Source organism: Gracilinanus agilis, chromosome 5 (genome assembly GCF_016433145.1).
Source record: "Gracilinanus agilis isolate LMUSP501 chromosome 5, AgileGrace, whole genome shotgun sequence".
NCBI classification, from domain to species: domain Eukaryota; kingdom Metazoa; phylum Chordata; class Mammalia; order Didelphimorphia; family Didelphidae; genus Gracilinanus; species Gracilinanus agilis.
The window spans coordinates 193315259-193334681 of record NC_058134.1 but is presented as its reverse complement, the minus strand read 5'-3'; the positions used below and the strand labels follow the sequence as shown (position 1 = coordinate 193334681).

The 19423-nt window shown below is 36.5% G+C and overlaps 1 protein-coding gene across 1 annotated transcript in view; it reads right to left on the bottom strand.

The window, feature by feature from the left end:
* ARHGDIB (Rho GDP dissociation inhibitor beta) overlaps positions 1-18164 on the bottom strand; it is a 21934-nt gene extending 3770 nt beyond the window's left edge. The window contains exons 1-4 of the mRNA XM_044679076.1: positions 18105-18164; positions 4006-4195; positions 3096-3179; positions 2355-2356 (exon numbers count right to left, since the gene is read on the bottom strand). Coding sequence (XP_044535011.1) covers positions 2355-2356; positions 3096-3179; positions 4006-4186 — 267 coding nt within the window. The 5' untranslated portion in view covers positions 4187-4195; positions 18105-18164. The remainder of the gene's footprint in view (positions 1-2354; positions 2357-3095; positions 3180-4005; positions 4196-18104) is intronic.
* Between the last annotated feature and the right edge of the window lie 1259 nt (positions 18165-19423).

Below are 19423 nucleotides of genomic sequence, written 5' to 3'. Positions count from 1 at the left end.
AATCCCCACCATGACACCAGTGTTATTATCATCTCTATTTTAGAAATAAGGAAACCAGGCACGGAGACATTAAGTAATATCCTCTTAGTCATATAGTTAGTAAGGGGCAAAAGCAGATGTCAAAACCAGCTCTCTTCTGGTTCCAGGGGTGTTCTTTTCACTACACTCTCTCTCTAGGAAGTTATCAGGATTCACACACAATGCATATATGTGTAGGTATAATAAATATCTGGATAATACATAGATCCATGTATGTATACATGCATATGTAGAATAGATAATTAAATAATTTTGGAGTAAGGAAAAAGACAAAACTAATAGCTGGGCTGGGGCAGGGAGTAGTATCAGAGTATTGGACCAGGAAAGATCTCCAGAAAGAGGTGACACCTTAGCTGAGACTAAAAGGGAGCCAGGTACTCTAAGAGAAGAAAGTGAGGAGGGAGAACATTCTAAATATTGGGTCCTGCCCCACAAGGATAAGGAGGAGAAAGATTGATAATCATTTATAGGTCAGTGTGGGTGGCATATAGGATTTGGGAAAGGAAGTGAAGTGAATCCTTTTGGAAAAATTGGTTGGAGCCATATTTTGAATGCCAAACAGGAGTTTGGAGTTTATCCTGAAGGCAAGGGATAGGTAACCACTGAAGCCTGAGCAAGGGAGTGTTATGGTCAGATCTGTGCTTTTGGAATTACTAATTTGGCAAGTGTGAGGAAGAGAAATTTGGAACAAGAAAGATTCTATAGTAGATCTGTGAATTTCAATATTTTACAAAATGCAAACATGGCAGAACTTATTATTGGTTACTAATATGTCCAAGTTGCAACCTGGTAAGAAAAACGCTATTTTCTTTTTTCCCCCTTCTTGTAGTTAAAATAGAGAAATGGATAACTATTAATTGTTCTTCTCTGTAATATAGGTTAACAGTGAGTATAGCCTTACATAACTTTAAACATAATAAGTACTTTTGGCTGCATGAATAAAGCCTACCATGTGGGCTGAATTATATATTTCTAGGTATATTTTCCCTTAGCTTCATTCTGTTCTTGGGTCTATCCTTATTTTGGGGAGTGAAAGCTGCACCTGATAACAGTTGAATATTTCACACAGGAAGAGGTTATAGTCCTAGAGAATTTCTTTCTGGGAGATACACACAGCATTTTGGGGCAGTTGAGTTTGCAGTATTGTTGCTTGCTCTGGTGGTTTCAGTTGAACAGGAAGTCTATCTGCTCAATTTCTTATTTCCTCTCTTTGACAAAAAGTCCATATATGGTAAAGTGTGGCTCTTTACAACTTAGCCCCTTCTATCTCCACCAAATCTATTGTTCTAGAATTGTCTGTTTGTCTCATAAGAGTCACACTTGATTTGACACTAAGACATGGCCTCACTATTGGCCGTATGAAATATGCAATGTTTATTTTCTGTCCCCCTAGCCTTCTTGCTTCTTTATCTTTATATACCCCCTTTAGGCAGGCATAGTGTCTTTATGTTCTCAATCTCCTCTACCTTTTTTTTTTTTTAAACCCTTACCTTCCATCTTAGAATTGATACTGTGTATTGGTTCCAAGGCAGAAGAGTGGTAAGAACTAGGCAATGGGGGTCACACAACTAGGAAGTATCTGAGGTCAGATTTGAATCCAGGACTTCCCATCTATGGGCCTGGCTCTTCATTCACTGAGCCACCCAGCTGCCCTCTCAACCTCCATTTCTTAAAACACAAACAAAACCCTCCAAGTCTCAAAAAGTCCTTGAACTCATTCACAGTCACATGCTAATAATCTTAACAGTAACTACTCTCAATTTCATTTCTAGTTTGGACTTTATGACCTCTAAAGTCCTTCTAATTCTAATCCATTCTGTTCCATTCAATTAAACAAAAAACAATTAAGCATCTATTATGAACAGCGAATGGTGTTTGTGGCCAAACAGACAAGAACAAAACAGTTCCTTCCCTGAATAATCTTGCATTCTCCAGGAGGAGGGACCCAACATGCAGCCAGGCAAGTAAAATGTAGATTAAGATTAATTTCAAGAGGGACAGTGTAGTAATAACTGGGGGAAACAGGAACAGTCTCCTGGAGGACGAGGTACCTGATATGTGCTTTCATGAAACCAAAGGATTCTAATAAGGTCGACGTGAAGGAAGACAATATTACAAACATGAAGGAACCACTTGTGCAAAGTTTTGGAGGCAGGAGATAAGAAATGGCTTATAGAACTAGCCACTGGGCCAATTTGACTGGCAGAAAAAGTGGGGGTAAGGGGGTTGGGAGAAGGAGTACAATGAAATAATAATGGGCTAGGCTGAGGATTTTATATCTTGTCCCAAGAGGCAGTAAGAGGGAAGGAATTTACATCTGTCCAAGATCCAAAGTCTAAAGTTAATGGAAAATATTGTATATATTTTATACAATATATATTGTATATGTATATTGTATATGTATGTATATATATATATTGTATATGTATGTATATATATATTGTATATGTATGTATATATATAAATATAAAACATTAATGGAAAATATGTAGCATAGGGAAATTTGGAGCATCATTAAAGAGGTGGTGGAGTTATTGGGGAGTTATTCTCACACCAGAAATCATATCAATACTCCCATCAAGTACATATAAGATGTATAAGGTCTGTATTATTGGCCTCATTCAAGTGCATTGCTTTCCTTAAGTTTTCATAAGTTTTTATTCTTAATAAAGTCTACATTCCCAGAGGGAATGCGCAAGTGGTTGTAGAATTGCCTACATTCTCTATCAGCAGCTCTGCTACATGAAAATAAATTCTATTCTGATTTTTTCTCTGAAAATAATAGAATGAAGGCAATGGAAAGGTACAAATGTTTTACTGCTCCGATTCTAGCAAATTATTTAAATAGAAGTGAGCCATCGCAGGGGTCTTTTTTGAGTGTGGTGTAATATGCATTCTATGGCCGATTGCCAACTTATTCCTAACAGTATCTATATCACCAAGCTACTTCTCTGGCTTCTTCACTTTAGAAAATCCACTGATGCTTTGCTTCTTGTGTAAAGACCTCCCCAGACTGCCAACAAATCCATTAGAAGAAGGCAAATGTATTTACTTACCTGTAAGGTCCATGGTGATTGGTCCTGGGGCAGTGTCACAGACCAGGGTGAGTCGAGTGACTATTACATTGGGAGCAGTTGGATCTGCAGAACACAAATAAGGATAATAAGTAGTGCTTAAAGGCATAAGGATGGGAAATGTGTATGTGTATGTGGGAGAGAGAGAAGGAGAATATTTTTCTGTGAAAAGAGTTCAATTTGTTAAGCATGAAATGTTGTGTTGGGTACTGGAGCCAATGACAATGATAAAAATGAAACAGTCTCTGCCTTCAAGGAACTTCTATTCAACTGGAGTATGACATATAAAAAGGTAACTAATTACAAAGCATAAAGTTAGTATTGCCCCCTTTGGCAGCCACGTTGGGCTTTGAGGGAAGCTAAGGACTCTACCAGGTGGAAATGAGGGAGTTCATTCTATACATGCAAGACTACATGTGCAAATTGTGGAGGCAGGAGAAGGAACATCATGTTCAGGGAGCAACTAACTGGCAAGCTAGTCTGAATAGAAGGGAAGAAATATGAAGTAGGCAGAAAAGACCATTAAGACCACTTCATCAACCAAATATCTTAGGTGTGAAGGTTATGAGAAGAGGGTTCACATGAATATTTGGGGTGAGAGAGAGAGAAGAAAGAGACAAAGAGAAAAAGGGAAAAAGAGAAGAGGTTGGGGAAAGGCAGAGAAAAAGAGGGAAATTTTTATTTCCAAGTGTAGCTCTAAGATACTTATGGTACTGAAGACTCTTTCTATGCCAGCTAGTTATTTGTATCTAAAAAGGTCACAATATTAACCCTATGCCACATTAATCAGTGCAGGGGGCACATTTCCCTATGGACCTCTGTTTGTCAGGTGCTCCTTTGCTCAAAATGATAGTGATAATTCTCCACCAAACATCCAATTCCCACCATATACCTTCTACCACAGGCCCATCTCCTAGCAAAGTTTTCTTGTACTTGGCAAGACTCTCATCATCTTTGTCCATCTCCTGCAGCTCCTTTAGGGACTTCTGAGGTGGGGGCTTGTAATTAAGCTTCCCATCCAATTCATCATCATCCTCTTCCTCCAGGTGTGTTTCTGGTTCCTTTTCTGTCATTGTTATCTCCTTCAGAAGGAAGAAAAAATATGGTTAGCTGGAGGACAGTCAGGAGATGTGAAGGATCTGTGTTCTTCTATAATTCAAGCCCTGATTCAATAAGAGAATTCAGTTCAGTTTGACAGGAATTTAAATTGTGTTATGTAACATGAAAATTATTTGGCACTGTCCTCAAGGAGGTTACATTCTATGTAGGGGTTGTGGGAATGGAGATGGGCGAAGAACAACATATATACAAATTAATGGAAAATATATACAAAATAAATACAAAGTAGAGGTCAGGGACAGTAACAACTGGAATGGTCAGGAAGAGCCTTAACTAAGCTTTAAAAAGAGATAATAATACCAAAATGAGGAGGTAAGGACAGAGGAGATTGGATGCTTTCTACAGAAAACAGAAAGCAGGCTTGCCTGACTGAAATATGGAGGGTATAACCAGGAGGAATAACGTGAAATCAGTTAAGATAGATTGGAATCAACCTGTGAAGAGTTTTCAAGACCAAACTGAATAATTAGAGCTTTATTCTAAAGGCAGTGGGTAGGGGAGAGGATGTGATAGTTTAGGAATGACTAATGTATAGGGTAAAATACTGCTAACTTAGATCTCTGTCCTATGTAAGCAAATTCAATGATAGCAGCTTGGTGGTGCCGTGCCTAGAGATAGACCTGGAATTTGAATTTGGCCTCAGACACTACCTATATGATGCTGCGGCAAGTCATTTAACTTTGTTTCTCTCAATTTCCTCATTTGTAAAACTGAGCTAGAGAAGGAAATAGCAAACCATTTTAGTTTTTTTTTTTTTACCTAGAAAACCTCAAATGGGTGATGAACAGTTGGACATGAATGAAACAACTGAACAACAACAAAAATCTTTAAATTTCTATGACTTTATCCATCAGATCATAACAAAGCGAATAGGAAAAACCTGAAGGAGGGTGGAAGCAATGACAGTTTATAAGAATAGATACATAGGAGGTTTGTTAAGTTGATTCATTGCCAATCACTACATGACTTTTGGCTTCTATTGCCAGAAACAAAGTTTGGGAAATAATTTGGAAACTAAACCAAACCTCAGGCTTGAAGGACCTTTTAACAAAATAAATTTTTAAAAAACATCCTCCACCTACAAGTCTTGGCTCAACAATTCCTTTTCAGTTAAACTACAAGGACAATAAAATGTCAGTGTTTCATAATTCAGAAAACAGCTCTCGTTGCTGGGCACAGGTCTGTTTCCTGTACAGGAAGGAAACATGTGGCTTGTTCCTGTGGCAACTCTTGCCTTGGCTTGAGAACCACTTAGAGCTTTTGCAACTTAATAGAAAAAGATACCTTAAACAATCAAATCACAGAAAATTAAATATAACCAGTCAAAAAAGAGATACCAACGAACAAAACAACTCTGGTCCAAGGCAGATGTAAAGGCAAATTCTATCAAATATGAAAAGATCACCTAAAAATCTCTGCTTTATAAGTTATTCACAAAATTGGGAAAGCATCATACAAAGTTCATTTCTAGACAATGGTTTTAATAGCGAATGCATGGAAATAAAAAGAACTATGGACCAATATTGCTAGTTTTGATATACTGATGAGTATTGATGCAAAAATGTCAAATAATTTCCTTCCAAAGAAACTTTTTATCATAACCAAGCTGGATTTATGTTAAGGATGCAAGGTTGTTTCAATAACACAAAATCAGCTAACATAATTGGTCACATAAAAACAAAACTGTGATTATATTAAATCTAAAAAAAAGACTCAAAACACATTTATTCATGCCTCAGACCCTATATGGAAGAGTTATTTTATTGATAAATTATATATACATACATTTATATGTGTATGTGTGTACCAAAATCTAGCATTATTTGCAACATTAGAAGATTTTCTAATAAATTCAAGAATAAAGCGAGGATGCTCCTTTTCTTCATTACTGTTTAATATAACTCCAAATATGCTAGCAATAGTAATGACAAGAGAATGAAATTAAAGGAAAAAACATTAGCAAAAAGCAAATAATTGTTATTATTTGTAGATGACTTAGAAAACTAGGAAAGAGACTGATTGAGACCATAGCGTCTGTAAAGTAACAGTATATAAAACAAATCCTTAAAATTGACATTATTTCAATATAAGAATCACAAAATCTTATAGAAAATAATAAAGCAGAACTCCCACTTAAAACAAATACAAAATTCATAAAATATTTGGTTATTACGTACCAAAGCACATTCAAAACCTACAAACATAATTATAAAACACAAATAAATAATAAAAACAAATAATTGCTCATGGTTCTGCCACTTCAATAGGATAAAAATGATGTTACCAAATGAATTTACAAATTTAGTGCTATGCCAATCAAGTTATCAAAAAATGCCTTAAAAGCTAAACAAAATAATGACAAACTTTATTTGGAGTTATAAAAGGTCTGGAATTTTAATCAAATAAAAAAAGGAGGAAATGAAAGAGGAACAGAACTTTTGGATCTTAAAATACATCTTAAAGCAGTAATCATCCAAATTATTGGTACTGGTTCAAAAACAGAAAAATAGATCAGTGCAACAGAATCACAAACAATCCAACTTAACCCTATGTTTACACAAACCATTTGATGAAAAATTCCCTATTTAATAAGAACTACTGAAAAAACTAAAAAGTAGCTTGGTAGCAACACTTAGGTCTAAATATACCAGAATAAGCTCAAAACGACTTTACAATCTGAATATAAAAGGTCATTAAAAATAGAAAGAAATAAAATCCTGTGTCCTTAGCTTTTTCTAGGGAGATAATTCTTTGTTTTAAAATAATTTTTTTGACATATTTTGTCTTTACATTGCCTAAATTTCACCCTTACACACCTCCTGCTGTAAAGCCATTCCATATAACTGATTTTTTTTAAAGAAAAAAGAAAAAGAGAAGAAAAAAATTATAAAAACTTATTAGTACATCAAAAAATTCTGGAAATATATGCAACATTCTACACCTATGAACCCCCCACTTCCACAAAAATGTAGTGTTTTCTCAAATCTCTTCTTTGTAAATAAGTCAATTAACATTTATTCAGTGCCTATTATATACCAGGTACTATATTAAGCACTAGGAACACAAAAAGAAGCAAAAGTCCCTGACCTTAAGGAACTTAAAGTCAAAATGTAAATATGTAAATATATACAACCAAGCTAAGATACAGGTTAAATAAGAAATAATTAACAAAGGGAAAACACTAGTCTTAAGAAGGGTTGGGAAGGGTTTCCTGTGAAAGACAGGATTTTAATTGGGACTTAAATAAACCAGGGAAGTCTGGGCAGAATTGAGGAGGGAGAGCACTCTAGACACTGGGGAATAGCTAGAAAAAATGCCTGGAGCAGAGAGATGGAATGTTTTGTTCTTGGAACAGCAAGAAAGTCAGGGTCCCTGGATTTAAAAAAAAGGAGGTCAGAGTCCCTGAATTTAAGAGTTTAAGTATGGTGAGGATACAGCTAGGTGGCTCAGTAGATAGAGATCCTCAGTCACTTCTGGTTGTGTGACCCTGGGAACGAATACTTAATAACAGTTTAAGACAGAAGGTAAGGGTTTAAAAGTTTATGATTGTATGAGGAACTGGGGCAGAGTTAAGTATAAGAAGACTAGAAAGAAAGGAGGAGGCCAGCTTATGAAGAGCTCTGAATGCCAAACTGAGCATTTTGTATCTGATCCTGAAGGCAATGGGGAGTCACTGGAGTTTATTGAGATGGTAGGCTGGAGGGTGGAGGCCATGGTGGCATTAAGAGTTACATCCTTGGATCTGTACTTTGGTGGCTGAATGGAGGATGGATTAAAGTAAGGACATACTTGAGCCAGGTAGAGGGACCAGCAGAGTATTGCAATAATCCAAGCATGAGGTGATGAAGACCTACCCTAGAGTGGTTTTACATGGATAAAGTCAATATATTTTGAACAAGAATGGAAACTATTTTGGGGGGAAAACATCTTTGTGTCAAATATTTCTAAAGTCTGATGTATAAGATGTATATGCAATTAATAAAAACATGACAAAAGATCATTCCACTATGAATAAATGATCAAAAGAAGTGAATAATTCTCAAAAGAAGACTTTCAAACTATGAACAGTCCAATAAAGGAATGTTACAAATTAATAATTATAATTTTACAAATAATTACAATAATTACAAAATTACAAATTAATAATAATAAGGAATATGCAAACTAAAATGCCAAGATTTTACCTCATACATAGAAAATAAATAAAACTGATAAAAATGGAAATAGTAAATTTTGGAAGGGTGGCAGGCACACTAATACATTGTTAATAAAGTTATGCATTAGTCTAAGAATTTTAGAAGTCAATTTTGAATTAATGCTAAAAAGTGATTAAAATATTCATATCCTTTGAGAATACTCCATTGTTAGCCAGTGACCTCCAGGGAAATCAATGACTAAAAGAAAATTATCCTTTAAATCAAAATATTCATATCAACAATTTTTTTGGTAAAAGCAAAGAATTAGAAACAAAGTAGATATCCATTGATAAGAGAATGGCTAAACACATAGTAAAAAATGTAATAGTAAATTTTTGTGGCTTAAGATGCTACTGAAAAGAAGTCAGAAGCACAGGAAAACTTAGAAGAAATTGTTTTTGTTATTCAGTTGTTTTTCAATCATGTTCAACTCTTCATGACCCCTTGTTGGAGTTTTCTTGGCAAAGATATTAAGTATTTGCCATTTTTTCCAACTCAGGAAATTGAGGCAAATAGGACTGTATCTTGCTGAGGGTCACACAGCTAGTGAGTGTCTGAGGCTGGATTTGAACACTTAAAGATGAGTCTTCCTGACTGGAGGCCCAGGACTCTATCCACTCGGTGACTTAGCTGCCTCATATAAATACAGAGTGAAACAAACAGATCCAGGAAAGTAGCATATAAAATGACTAGAGGGTGAAGCTAGGCGACTCAACGGGTTAAGAGCCAGGCTCAGAGATGGGAGGTCCAGGGAGACACTTCCTAGCTGTGTGACTCTGGACAAGTCATCTAACTCCCATTGCCTAGCCTTTACCACTCTTCTGCCTTAGAACCAATTCATATTATTAATTCTAAGAAGAAGGTAAAAGTTTTTAAAATAAATAAAATAAAATGACTATAAATATAAATACAAAGAACAACAAAAAAAATTAAAACTGAATGTTATATAATTATAATGACCAAGCTTAATCCTGGTGAAGAGTTGAGAAAATGAATTTCTCTCTGCTAATGGCCAAGCAAGGCAACCATGGGTATGGAATACTGTATATACTGTCAGTTGCATTTGCTATGTTGTTTAGTTTTGGTGAACTGCCTTTGTATCATTTTCTTAAAAAAATTTTAAGGAAAGCTCAGTAGGGATATCTCAGTAGGGAAAGCTCACAATGGATTTTTTTTCCCTTCAAAAACCTGTTCCATTATTATTTAAGTGATAGGTTTTTAGGTGTATTACAGCCAGTTTTATTTGTGGTGTTTATGTACAACATGTACAACAACAACAACATTTCCTCAGTAGGAGAAATTGACATACTTGGAAATTAAGGTGATATAAAAACAAAAGGCATCAATAAAATTAAAACTTAAAAAGTAACCACATTTCCAAAAGAAGATAGATGAAGAAAAAAACAGACCAACTCCAAGTTTCCCAATTCTTTCCCAAGACTTCAAAATGAAGATGAACTGTCTAAATGGTGAGTGGTGTGGGTGGATGTAGTAGACAGTAGCTGACTTCATGAATTTCATTGAGTAACAGGAGAAAAGCAAAAGTCGTTCAGTAAAGGTAGTCATCTATTTGGTGAATTATTGCCAAGGTGTCTGAGAACTGGGAACTCAGAATCTGAAGTAAATCTAGAATAACGACTTTGGGAAAAAATTCTTAAAAGGGATAATTCAAAGGAGCTGCTGGGGTCCCTTTACAATTGCTAGAGTCAAGATAGGGGGCTACAGGTGATTTCATGTCCTTCATCTCTAAGTGTCTAAATAAATAATATTTTTGACCAAATAGTGCAATAAGATTAATGTTTATCATTAAATGAATCTGAGGGTTAGAGGTTTATTTGGAAGAGAAACATGTGATGTAGATATGAGTCAGAGAATGTAGATCACAGAGAATTAGCTTCTTCTTATTAGAAAAGAAAAAAAAATAGTAAGCTTCATGGACCAGGGAACTTGGTGTGGTAGAAAGCCCACACTGAATTGGGATCAGAAGAAAAGAAACAAGAAACAGATTGGTGATTTCACTTATGTAGGGAACAATTCCCTCTATCAAAGCAGCTTTAAACATTTTATCTCTAAATTACAATCCCTGAGAATGCCTTCCCTCACTGAGAGGTTATATTCCCTCCCCCGAGTCGCAGCCATTAGAGATGGGCTCCAAAGCCAGGTCTCTATCCACTATATCAGAATGCTTTTCAGGACACCTGGGTCCAAGCCCTGCATTAATTACTTACTAAATGTTTTCATAAGAAATACACTTGACCTCTGTGGTTCTCACCTTCCTCATCTACAGACTAGATGCTGTCTAAGGTTTTCATCTAGTTTAAGATTCTGATTCTGTGAAATCTTCTGATGTCTACACAGAGCTGAGTGGGGACAAGAAGAAAAATCAATATAGTAATTTAGAAGTTAAGGAAAGCTCAGGACTTACCAGTGTACAAAGTGTGCAAGGCAATGTGCTTGTATGGCTTAATAGTTAAGTCACAAAGTTAAAGGGAGGACAGATCCTCCAAATCCTCCCTCCTCTTACCAAATCCCTTTAGACTCTGACAGCTGGATCCAAGGCTGATTTTTTCCAGTCCAATGTGTCACATTTGGGAAGTTAAAAGAACTACTCTACTTTAGAAGCCTTTGATAAAACAATAACTCAGATTACCAGCTTGGAGCCAAGGAATTTGTTTATCTCTTCCACATTTTCAGATGGAGTTCTTGGAGGAGGGATGACATAGAAACTGACATGGAAGGAAATGCCTATATGTAATGTGAGCAATGCTTTCATTGCGAAGCACTTGGTTTTCCATCTCTTTCATTCTGGGTTTTTTTCATTGAATTGACAATTAGACCTGAGTTCAAGTCCTGATTTTGTCACTTCCCACCTATGTGACTTTATACAAATCACTCGACTTTTCTAGGCCTGTTTTCTTAACTATATATATATTTCTTATTTGTCTTATTTATATTAATTATATATATGAAGATTTCAAAGAAAAATGAGATAACTTGAAGAAAGTAGAGTTGAAAGGACAATATGCTCAAATACTATAACACTATAAATATTATCAACAGAGAGAACAATAAAACTGTGGCCAAAATTCAGCAGCCAAAACAGAAGTATACTGTCAAAATTGAAGGGCACATATTTCCTTTCTTTTCATTTGTAAATTGTTTTTCATGGAATGTTCTTTGCAAGGGGATTTATTTATGCTATACGAAAAAATGTTTTTTTAAAGAAAAGATTACAGAAAACTGATAGCCTAAAAAAGAAGAGAAATAACTGATAGCTTTATAGGTTATAAGTAGTTAATCTGCAAACACTCTTAAGACTTAGAGAACTACTAATTTATATTTTTTTAAAAACCACACCAAAACAATGACAAATAAAATGAGAGGATTGATTCAGTCAATGTCCAGAGTTCCTTTTTTGGATCCAATTATTTTCTTCGGAACTCTATTGTATCATATCTCTCATTCTAAATATTTAGAAATTAAGTAATTTATTTGTGAAACAAATGCCCATATATTCATGGTTTAATATGTATAGATGTTAATATGTCACTATAGGGGTTCCTTTTGAATAACCTCAACTTCTACCCAAAACCTCAGCCAGAACTATGCTCTACATTTCGTATTAAACACAAATATGTACAATGCATATATACATTATATATACATGTATACACAAATGAGCACAACTGTGTGTGTATATTATGTGTTTATTTACACACATACGCACATATATATGGATCAGGACTAGATCTAAAATTTCTTTCCCAGTAAGGAACATCTATCAATGAAGACCTGCACATTTTCCCAATCTTAGAAAGTTGCTTAGAGTGTTGAGAGGATAAATAATTTGCCTGTGGTCACGGTGTTAGCGTGTGTCACAAATGAGAGTTGGACTCAAGTGTTTCTAGTTCTAAGGTCAACTCTCTATATACTAAGCCATGCAATTTAAATATATTCATATATACAATCTATGTGTTTGTATAAGGATATAGATATATTGTATACATTCATTTATATCATTCTTTAATTAATTTATTGGGTTATATTCATTAAGAATACTACCATATACAAGGCATTGTGCTAGGCTCTGTTGAGGATGTAAGCTAAAAAAATAAATAAATGAACTCCTTAACTTTCCTATTTCTCTTTACAAAGTAGTTGATGCATATTACCTCACATAATCTTCACGACAACCTCATGATGCAAATAGTAGAAGTCTTATTATTAGTATCTTACATATGAACACTAAAGTTCTTGGAGGTCAAGTGATTTGCCAAATGCCCTATAAAAAAATGAAGTCATAAAGCCAAGTCTGAGATTAGGAACCATATCTCGACTCCAACTTTGGTCTTCTCCTCCCTATACCCCCCCCCCCCCCACTGCCTCTCAACATATTCCTTGCTTTTATTGGACATACATAGTCTCACAAAGCTTTCTCTCTTCACAAATTCTGGAGTCAAGCTGAAGTGGAGGAAGTTCCTTCATACTCAGAATTATATCATGCTCTAATTGCTCTATTTCCTGCCTCATCTTCCTCTAGCCCTCTGTGACCAACTTCAAACAAATGATTGTGAAAAAAGGAAGAAGAGAATGTAGTATCAGAAGCATTTAATTTTAAAACTTTATCTTTTCTTCATTTTATCCCATCCAACTCACCTACTCTTCCATGCATAGCAGTTTTTTAAAGTATTGAGAGAATTACATTAGTGCCCTCAATCTAGAAAAGTCAGGCATCAAAGTTCTCCTCATCTTTAGTGAAGGAATGTATTTTTAAAATATCAGGTTAACTGTCTCCATTTTTTTTTTTGCCCTTGGTTCTCACAAACACAGCTTTGTTCATAACGCTTTCCCAATTAAAAAAAAATTTTTTAACCCAAGAAAACACTGCTAAACATTGAGAGTGCTGAGATTCTGACTTGTACCACTCAGGTTAGACACAAGAGACCAAATAAACTTAAGCTTAGCTGTGCCACAAGTTTGGTTTAGCATAGACTTTTATGTAAATAAACACATCCTGTCTAAACTCATTACTTGGTTCCTTGAAAATATATGTGTGTATATATACATATATATATATATGTTATCAAGAAAAACAATGACAGAGAACAGCTTCTCTTCTCCAGTAGGTTTAGTTGTAAATATGGTAATAATGGCTTTATTGCAAAATAATCTTGGTTAGGCAATGTAGGATATTTCCATACTTTCACTGTGCATCTTCAGGAAGTCAGAAGAGAAAAACTGAAGTTCTGGGTCCTACTAATCGTTGATTGGCATGACTATGGGATTTATATGAAATCTTGCAAGTTCCCCTTGAAATTGGTGACTTGATTAAAACAACTTTAATATACTTGAAACCCAAATAGATTGAGAGAAAGAATTAGTCACCCTGGCCATTTTGGTTAAGGCTTCTATCATATGGTTAATTCAGTGTAAGATGACCGCTGTTTTAGTCTATTCCCTCACTTTCTCGTTGTTTTGTTTTTTTGTTGTTGTTGTAATTGTGGTGGTGGTGGTGGTATAGGCACAACCTCAATAAATGTTGGGGGCTGACTGATTGGGAATTAAAGTTTTATCCCCACAAGATCTACATTGTACTCTCTGGATGTGTCAATGTTTCCTTCACAAAAATAAAGATTATTTCTTTGAGGAGTATAAAGGGACAAGCCGTTCTGAGACTTATGAGAATTGTTTATAGTCTGAATAAACCTTAAAGTAGGGCTATAACTATGATGTTTCTTTTTTTAAAAAACTTTCTTCACAAACAGTTTAATTTTAGATTCCATTTGCTGTTCTCTTTCTTAAATCGAAGTCAAAGGTCATCTGTGGATGCTGAGAAATGTCAGCAGAGAGGACAAAGCCACAGCTAAGGGAGGAAATCCTGATGAGCAATATTGTAATTTGTGGAGGCCAAAATGAATCCGAGAAGCTAAGCTTGCTAGAGTGTATTGAACGATACCGAATGTTTTTGACAGAGTGGCTGTTAGGGAGAGGGAGGAGTGCTGGTGGGCAGAAGAACTAATTTCCTCTTGAGTACAAGTAGAGAATGCGGATGTGTGGGAGGTAAACTCCAAGATGTATGTCTAAATAAATGTGCTCATTTTACTCTCTTGCCAGTCCTGTTCTTCCCAGCCCCAAAGACAGGATCATTTTAGGCTCAGCTCTGGGGATATAGCTCTAGGCCAGGACATGGCAGAGATTCTCACAATAGTATTATTCCTATTTTGCTCATGGCACAGTATTATTTGCAGTGAAGAATCACCATGCACTGAATGTTTAAGGTGGCTAACTGAGTAAGGTCCCTAAGGTGGTGGGGCCTCCAGTTGCATTACCAAAGTATGGGGATCCCTCTGCCTCTCCTTCACCCCATTCTCCTTCCTTTCTCCAACCCCCTTCCAGTCCTTTCTCCTCATGTCCTCAGGACTCTCAGGGAAGGAGGCTGAGAAGGTTTTGCTCCTCCAAAGGCTACGGCGGCCTTTCTAAATTCAAGCAGAGGAGAGCAGACAGTTAACTCCAGCTGGGAACAAAAGCCATGGAATGTGGACATTTCAGAGCATGGCAAACAATTTTTTCGCACACTTAGTGAAGTTTGTCAAGACACAGGTTTGGATCAACTGCTCTAATGGCTTATCCCTGGAAGACCGATGAGGCTCCGGGCAGGAATTCTTAACATCGGGGTCTGTGAACTTGTTTTTAAAAATAGTCTAACAGTCCTATTTCAATATAATTGGTTTCCTTTGCAATCTTATGTATTTTATTTTACAAACTTAAAAACATTATTCTGAGAAGGGCAGGCTTCAGCAGACTGCCATATGGTTTGCCCAACTGCCAAAAGGGGTCCATGACCCCAAAATGATTGAGAATCCCTGCAAGTCTAGAACATGTTGAGTTCTGCTCCTAAGTAGGCCTGAGGAGCTAGGCTTGCTTTCAGTATTCTTAAATCACCTTAAATTATCTCTTGAATAGTATTCCCAAATTGATTCTCAAATCTGGTTGTAGTCTAGTCTCAGGGTTATGCTAGACAAGGGAATCTCCCCATCCTATAAAGAGGACAGACACCCAAGGGTCAGGGTTAAGCCAGAATCATCAAATTCAGGTGTGAGAGGAGAGATGTTTTTGTCAGAAACTAAGAAAAATGTTTGACTTTATAATGTAACTTTGGTAGAGTTCAATTCCCACCGCCTCTTGATGGTACCAAGTATTTTTTGCTGACAGATGCTTTTTAATCAGTATATTATGTGTTAGGGGCAAAAATAATCATAGGAAAGAGAAATCATGTATCAAAGAGCTGCCCAGATCAACACCAGCTAAACAGTAATAATAATAATAATGTACTCTTTAAAAGGTACACAATACAATTTTTTTTTAAACCCTTGTACTTCGGTGTATTGGCTCCAAGGCAGAAGAGTGGTAAGGGTGGGCAATGGGGGTCAAGTGACTTGCCCAAGGTCACACAGCTGGGAAGTGGCTGAGGCCGGGTTTGAACCTAGGACCTCCTGTCTCTAGGCCTGACTCTCACTCCACTGAGCTACCCAGCTGCCCCCCACAATACAATTTTAATCATTATGGGGGTTTAGAAAAGAAGACCCTTCGAGTGAGCATAATTTTTAGCCTCACAGATCTCTGGTTGTAGAGCTCAAAGACTGTAGGACTTTCTGAAGAAATGTAACATCCAGCACTAAGAAATGTAGTTCATTGTGACACAGTGAGGACTTGGCATCAACAAAGTAGCTGCCTGAGTCATGGGATTGAAAAATCCTCTCCCAAAGACTACTTCAGAAAGTGCCTTCCCAGGTAGTAGCTTCCCTTACAGCATTTTTGGTCCTCCCTTTCCCTATCTTAGACACTTTCTCCCTGCTGGCTTCCCTGTTCAAGGCAGCTTTCTTCTTGAAAAATCCCTCAAAACATGTCTCCTCCTACAGAGTTCCTTTCCAAGGCAGCTTAATGGTAAATAAATTCTTCAAACCAGGGTCCACTTTCCTAGCAATAAATCTCTGCCTGCTAAAGCCAAGTACTAGCATGGGAGTAGCCGGCAGATTCCAGGCAATTTTACTTCTGACCTTACTACCATAAATAAGACACATCCATCTAACATCATGAATGGGGATTAGATTCATTAAAGTTTATACTCATAGAAGAGTTCATATTTGGCAATTAATACATCATACTAATGTAATATGCTTGTTTCTATGACATACATGTATGTACAGCAGGAATTCTATGGTAAAATTAGCAAAAACATTGAATAAAATATGTAAAAATAAATAACTCTTTCCCCTGCTTATTTCTTCCCAACACATGCATACTTAATCATATTCTCTTCTTTAAAAATCCCTGCAGTTAGGCAACAAAATAGAACAATGTGGAATGCCTCCTAAACCCTCTCCATGGTGAGCAATTTTAACTATAGGAAATAATGAGTTAAGTCTACCTCCCTCTACTGTTACCTGGGGCTGGGAGCGACTTAGGAAAAATTATGCCCATCACAAGAAGTTACCAGTCCAACACCCAGCCTTAACCAAATCTAGAGATTTATTACAGGTTAGATTAGGATATAAAAAGGGAGCGTATCTAAAAGATGGAAGATTGAGGAAGGAGTTCTATAAGCACTTAAAAGTTCATAAAGTAATAGACAATACAGATGATAGAAATCATTGTGATCCTCAGAATGGCGAGGGGTCATCATTGTCTCTTTATTACAGATGAGAAAATTAAGACTCGGAGAGATGATTGACTTACCTAAGGCCACACAGCTAGTGAGTGTTAAGACATCAGTCACCCTGTGATGTGACTAACAAAGTCCTCTAAAAGATCAAAATGACCCCATCATTCTACCATGCAAAGAGAGCTGGGCTCATTAAATCTTTCAGAAGACCGAGATTTAATAGATTGTGAATGTTTTCTGGTTTATTTTCAAATTTGATCTGTTTGCAGTTGCCTCCTTTGTAAAGGAGTAAAATCATGGCAAGAACAGGGTTTATTTAGTGTTTGTGCTCAGCTCGCTATAGGATTTTATTACATTTTCTCTTTAGAAATACTAGGAGGGCACGCTTGATTAATAAATAACAATGCGTTCTACCAGCACTTACCCCTTGCATTGTTAAATTCCACTGTACTATGTGGAGGTTGTAGTTTATAAAGATTCCCCTTAAGTCACCAAAAATACATTTCTGAGAGTAATTTAAATTTTCTGCACAACACTGAGCATTTTTTCTCTACTCTTAAAGTCTGCTTAAAAACAGGAAACCACATTTCTCCACCCCAACCTGCCATCCACTGAGACCTTCCATATCAGATTTGACTTACAGTTTTCCAACCACTCTTCAATTTGGCCTGATGCCTGCTTCTATCTCAGTTAGGGACCCTTCCCTGGATACACACACATACACACATATATAGCCTCCACCTTTGCCCACCACTGAGGAATCTGGGCTGTAGGTGGCAGGTGTCTGCCCTCTTCCCTCTCCCTTTAGGGCTGTCTCCTTCTGACTGCCCTTTCTACTACAGCAAAGCCATCCCTGCTGTTCAACACTTCTTATCATAGGACAATCTCTAAATAAGGTATCCTGACCCTTTCCCAGGAAAAATTAAAGGCCACTTAGATCCAGAGATTCCTCACTTTCCCCCCCCCCCCCCCCCCCCCTGGGGTCTCCAATCTCCCTGTGGTATTTGAACTTACGTGCAGCGGTTCTTTTCTCCCTCTGGGGTGCCTCTGCCTCTCAGCTCTTGTTTCTCAGTTCTGGCAGTTATAAAAAGGAAGGAAGTTGATTAGAAGAAAAAAAAAGTTTTAAACCTACTTGAAGAGGAAACTCCGAGCTGCCTCAAATCCTGTTGCTTTGCAGTGAGCTATATATCAGGTTCTATCTTTTGATAAACAGACTGAACAAGAGCCTTTTAAGTAAATTGTACATTTGATAAAATGATTGTTCATGTGGAAACGTGCATTTGCGTGACAATTATTGTGAACAGATGAATGTATATGTTTATAATTAGATATACAAAAGAGTCTATGCCTGTAGGTTTATAGAAGCTGTGGCCTAAAACTCGAGTCTATGAGTTTTTCTAGTACTCTACTTTTGCCAATAACTCATTCTATAATCTTGGCTCCCACCTGGTTTATTTATCCACAAGATGGAAACAACAATGTCTAACTTGGAAAGAGATCTGTGACACATATCTGTGTAAATAAATGTTGGCTATGAAAATGTCAGTGATAATTGTACATATATGTAAATCTCAGTCTTTGAGTTTGTTCTGGTGCCGACAAGTGCAATTATGAGAGGGGCATTCCATCTAAGATTCAGAATTACCAATTACTGGGATATGATCACCATGCAATTTTCTGTGAAATATAAAGTTAAATATTTTTAAATTAGATTAATGTCATATTATTTATACCCCTGAAGGCACAATTGATTCTTCTTCTACCCAGATGGCAAAATAACCTTCCTACAACACAGATGTGACCATTTCATTTCTTTAGAGTCAATAGGAAATTCCCCTCACAGTCTGTTTCAGATACCTTTCTGGTCTAATTTCCCTTTACTCTCCTTTAATCTCTATAAACTCTAGCTAACCAAGATTACCAACTGTTACATTCCTGGAACTTGAAGTATCATCTCTCACCTCTGTGTACTTGCATATGCCATTTTGTCTTGTGTACCCAGGATGTATTCCTCCTCACCTCTTCCTTTTATAATCCTTATCTTCCTCAGTTCTAGGGCTGGTTTCTCTCCCTTGCTCTCCCCTTCACACTCTCCTATAAAAATGTTCCCTGTTCTTTTTCAACTACACATAGATCCTTTATCACTCCCCACCCTACCTATTCTGTGCATACTTTTTGCTATACATGCTCTGTAGCTCCATTCTCAAGTAGAATGGAAGTGATATGAGGAAAGGATACTGTATAGCTTTTGTCTTTGAATTCTCTGGGTCCAGAACAGTGCCTTGAACGTAGTAGGGGCTTAATAAATATTTATTAAATTGAACTTATCTGAA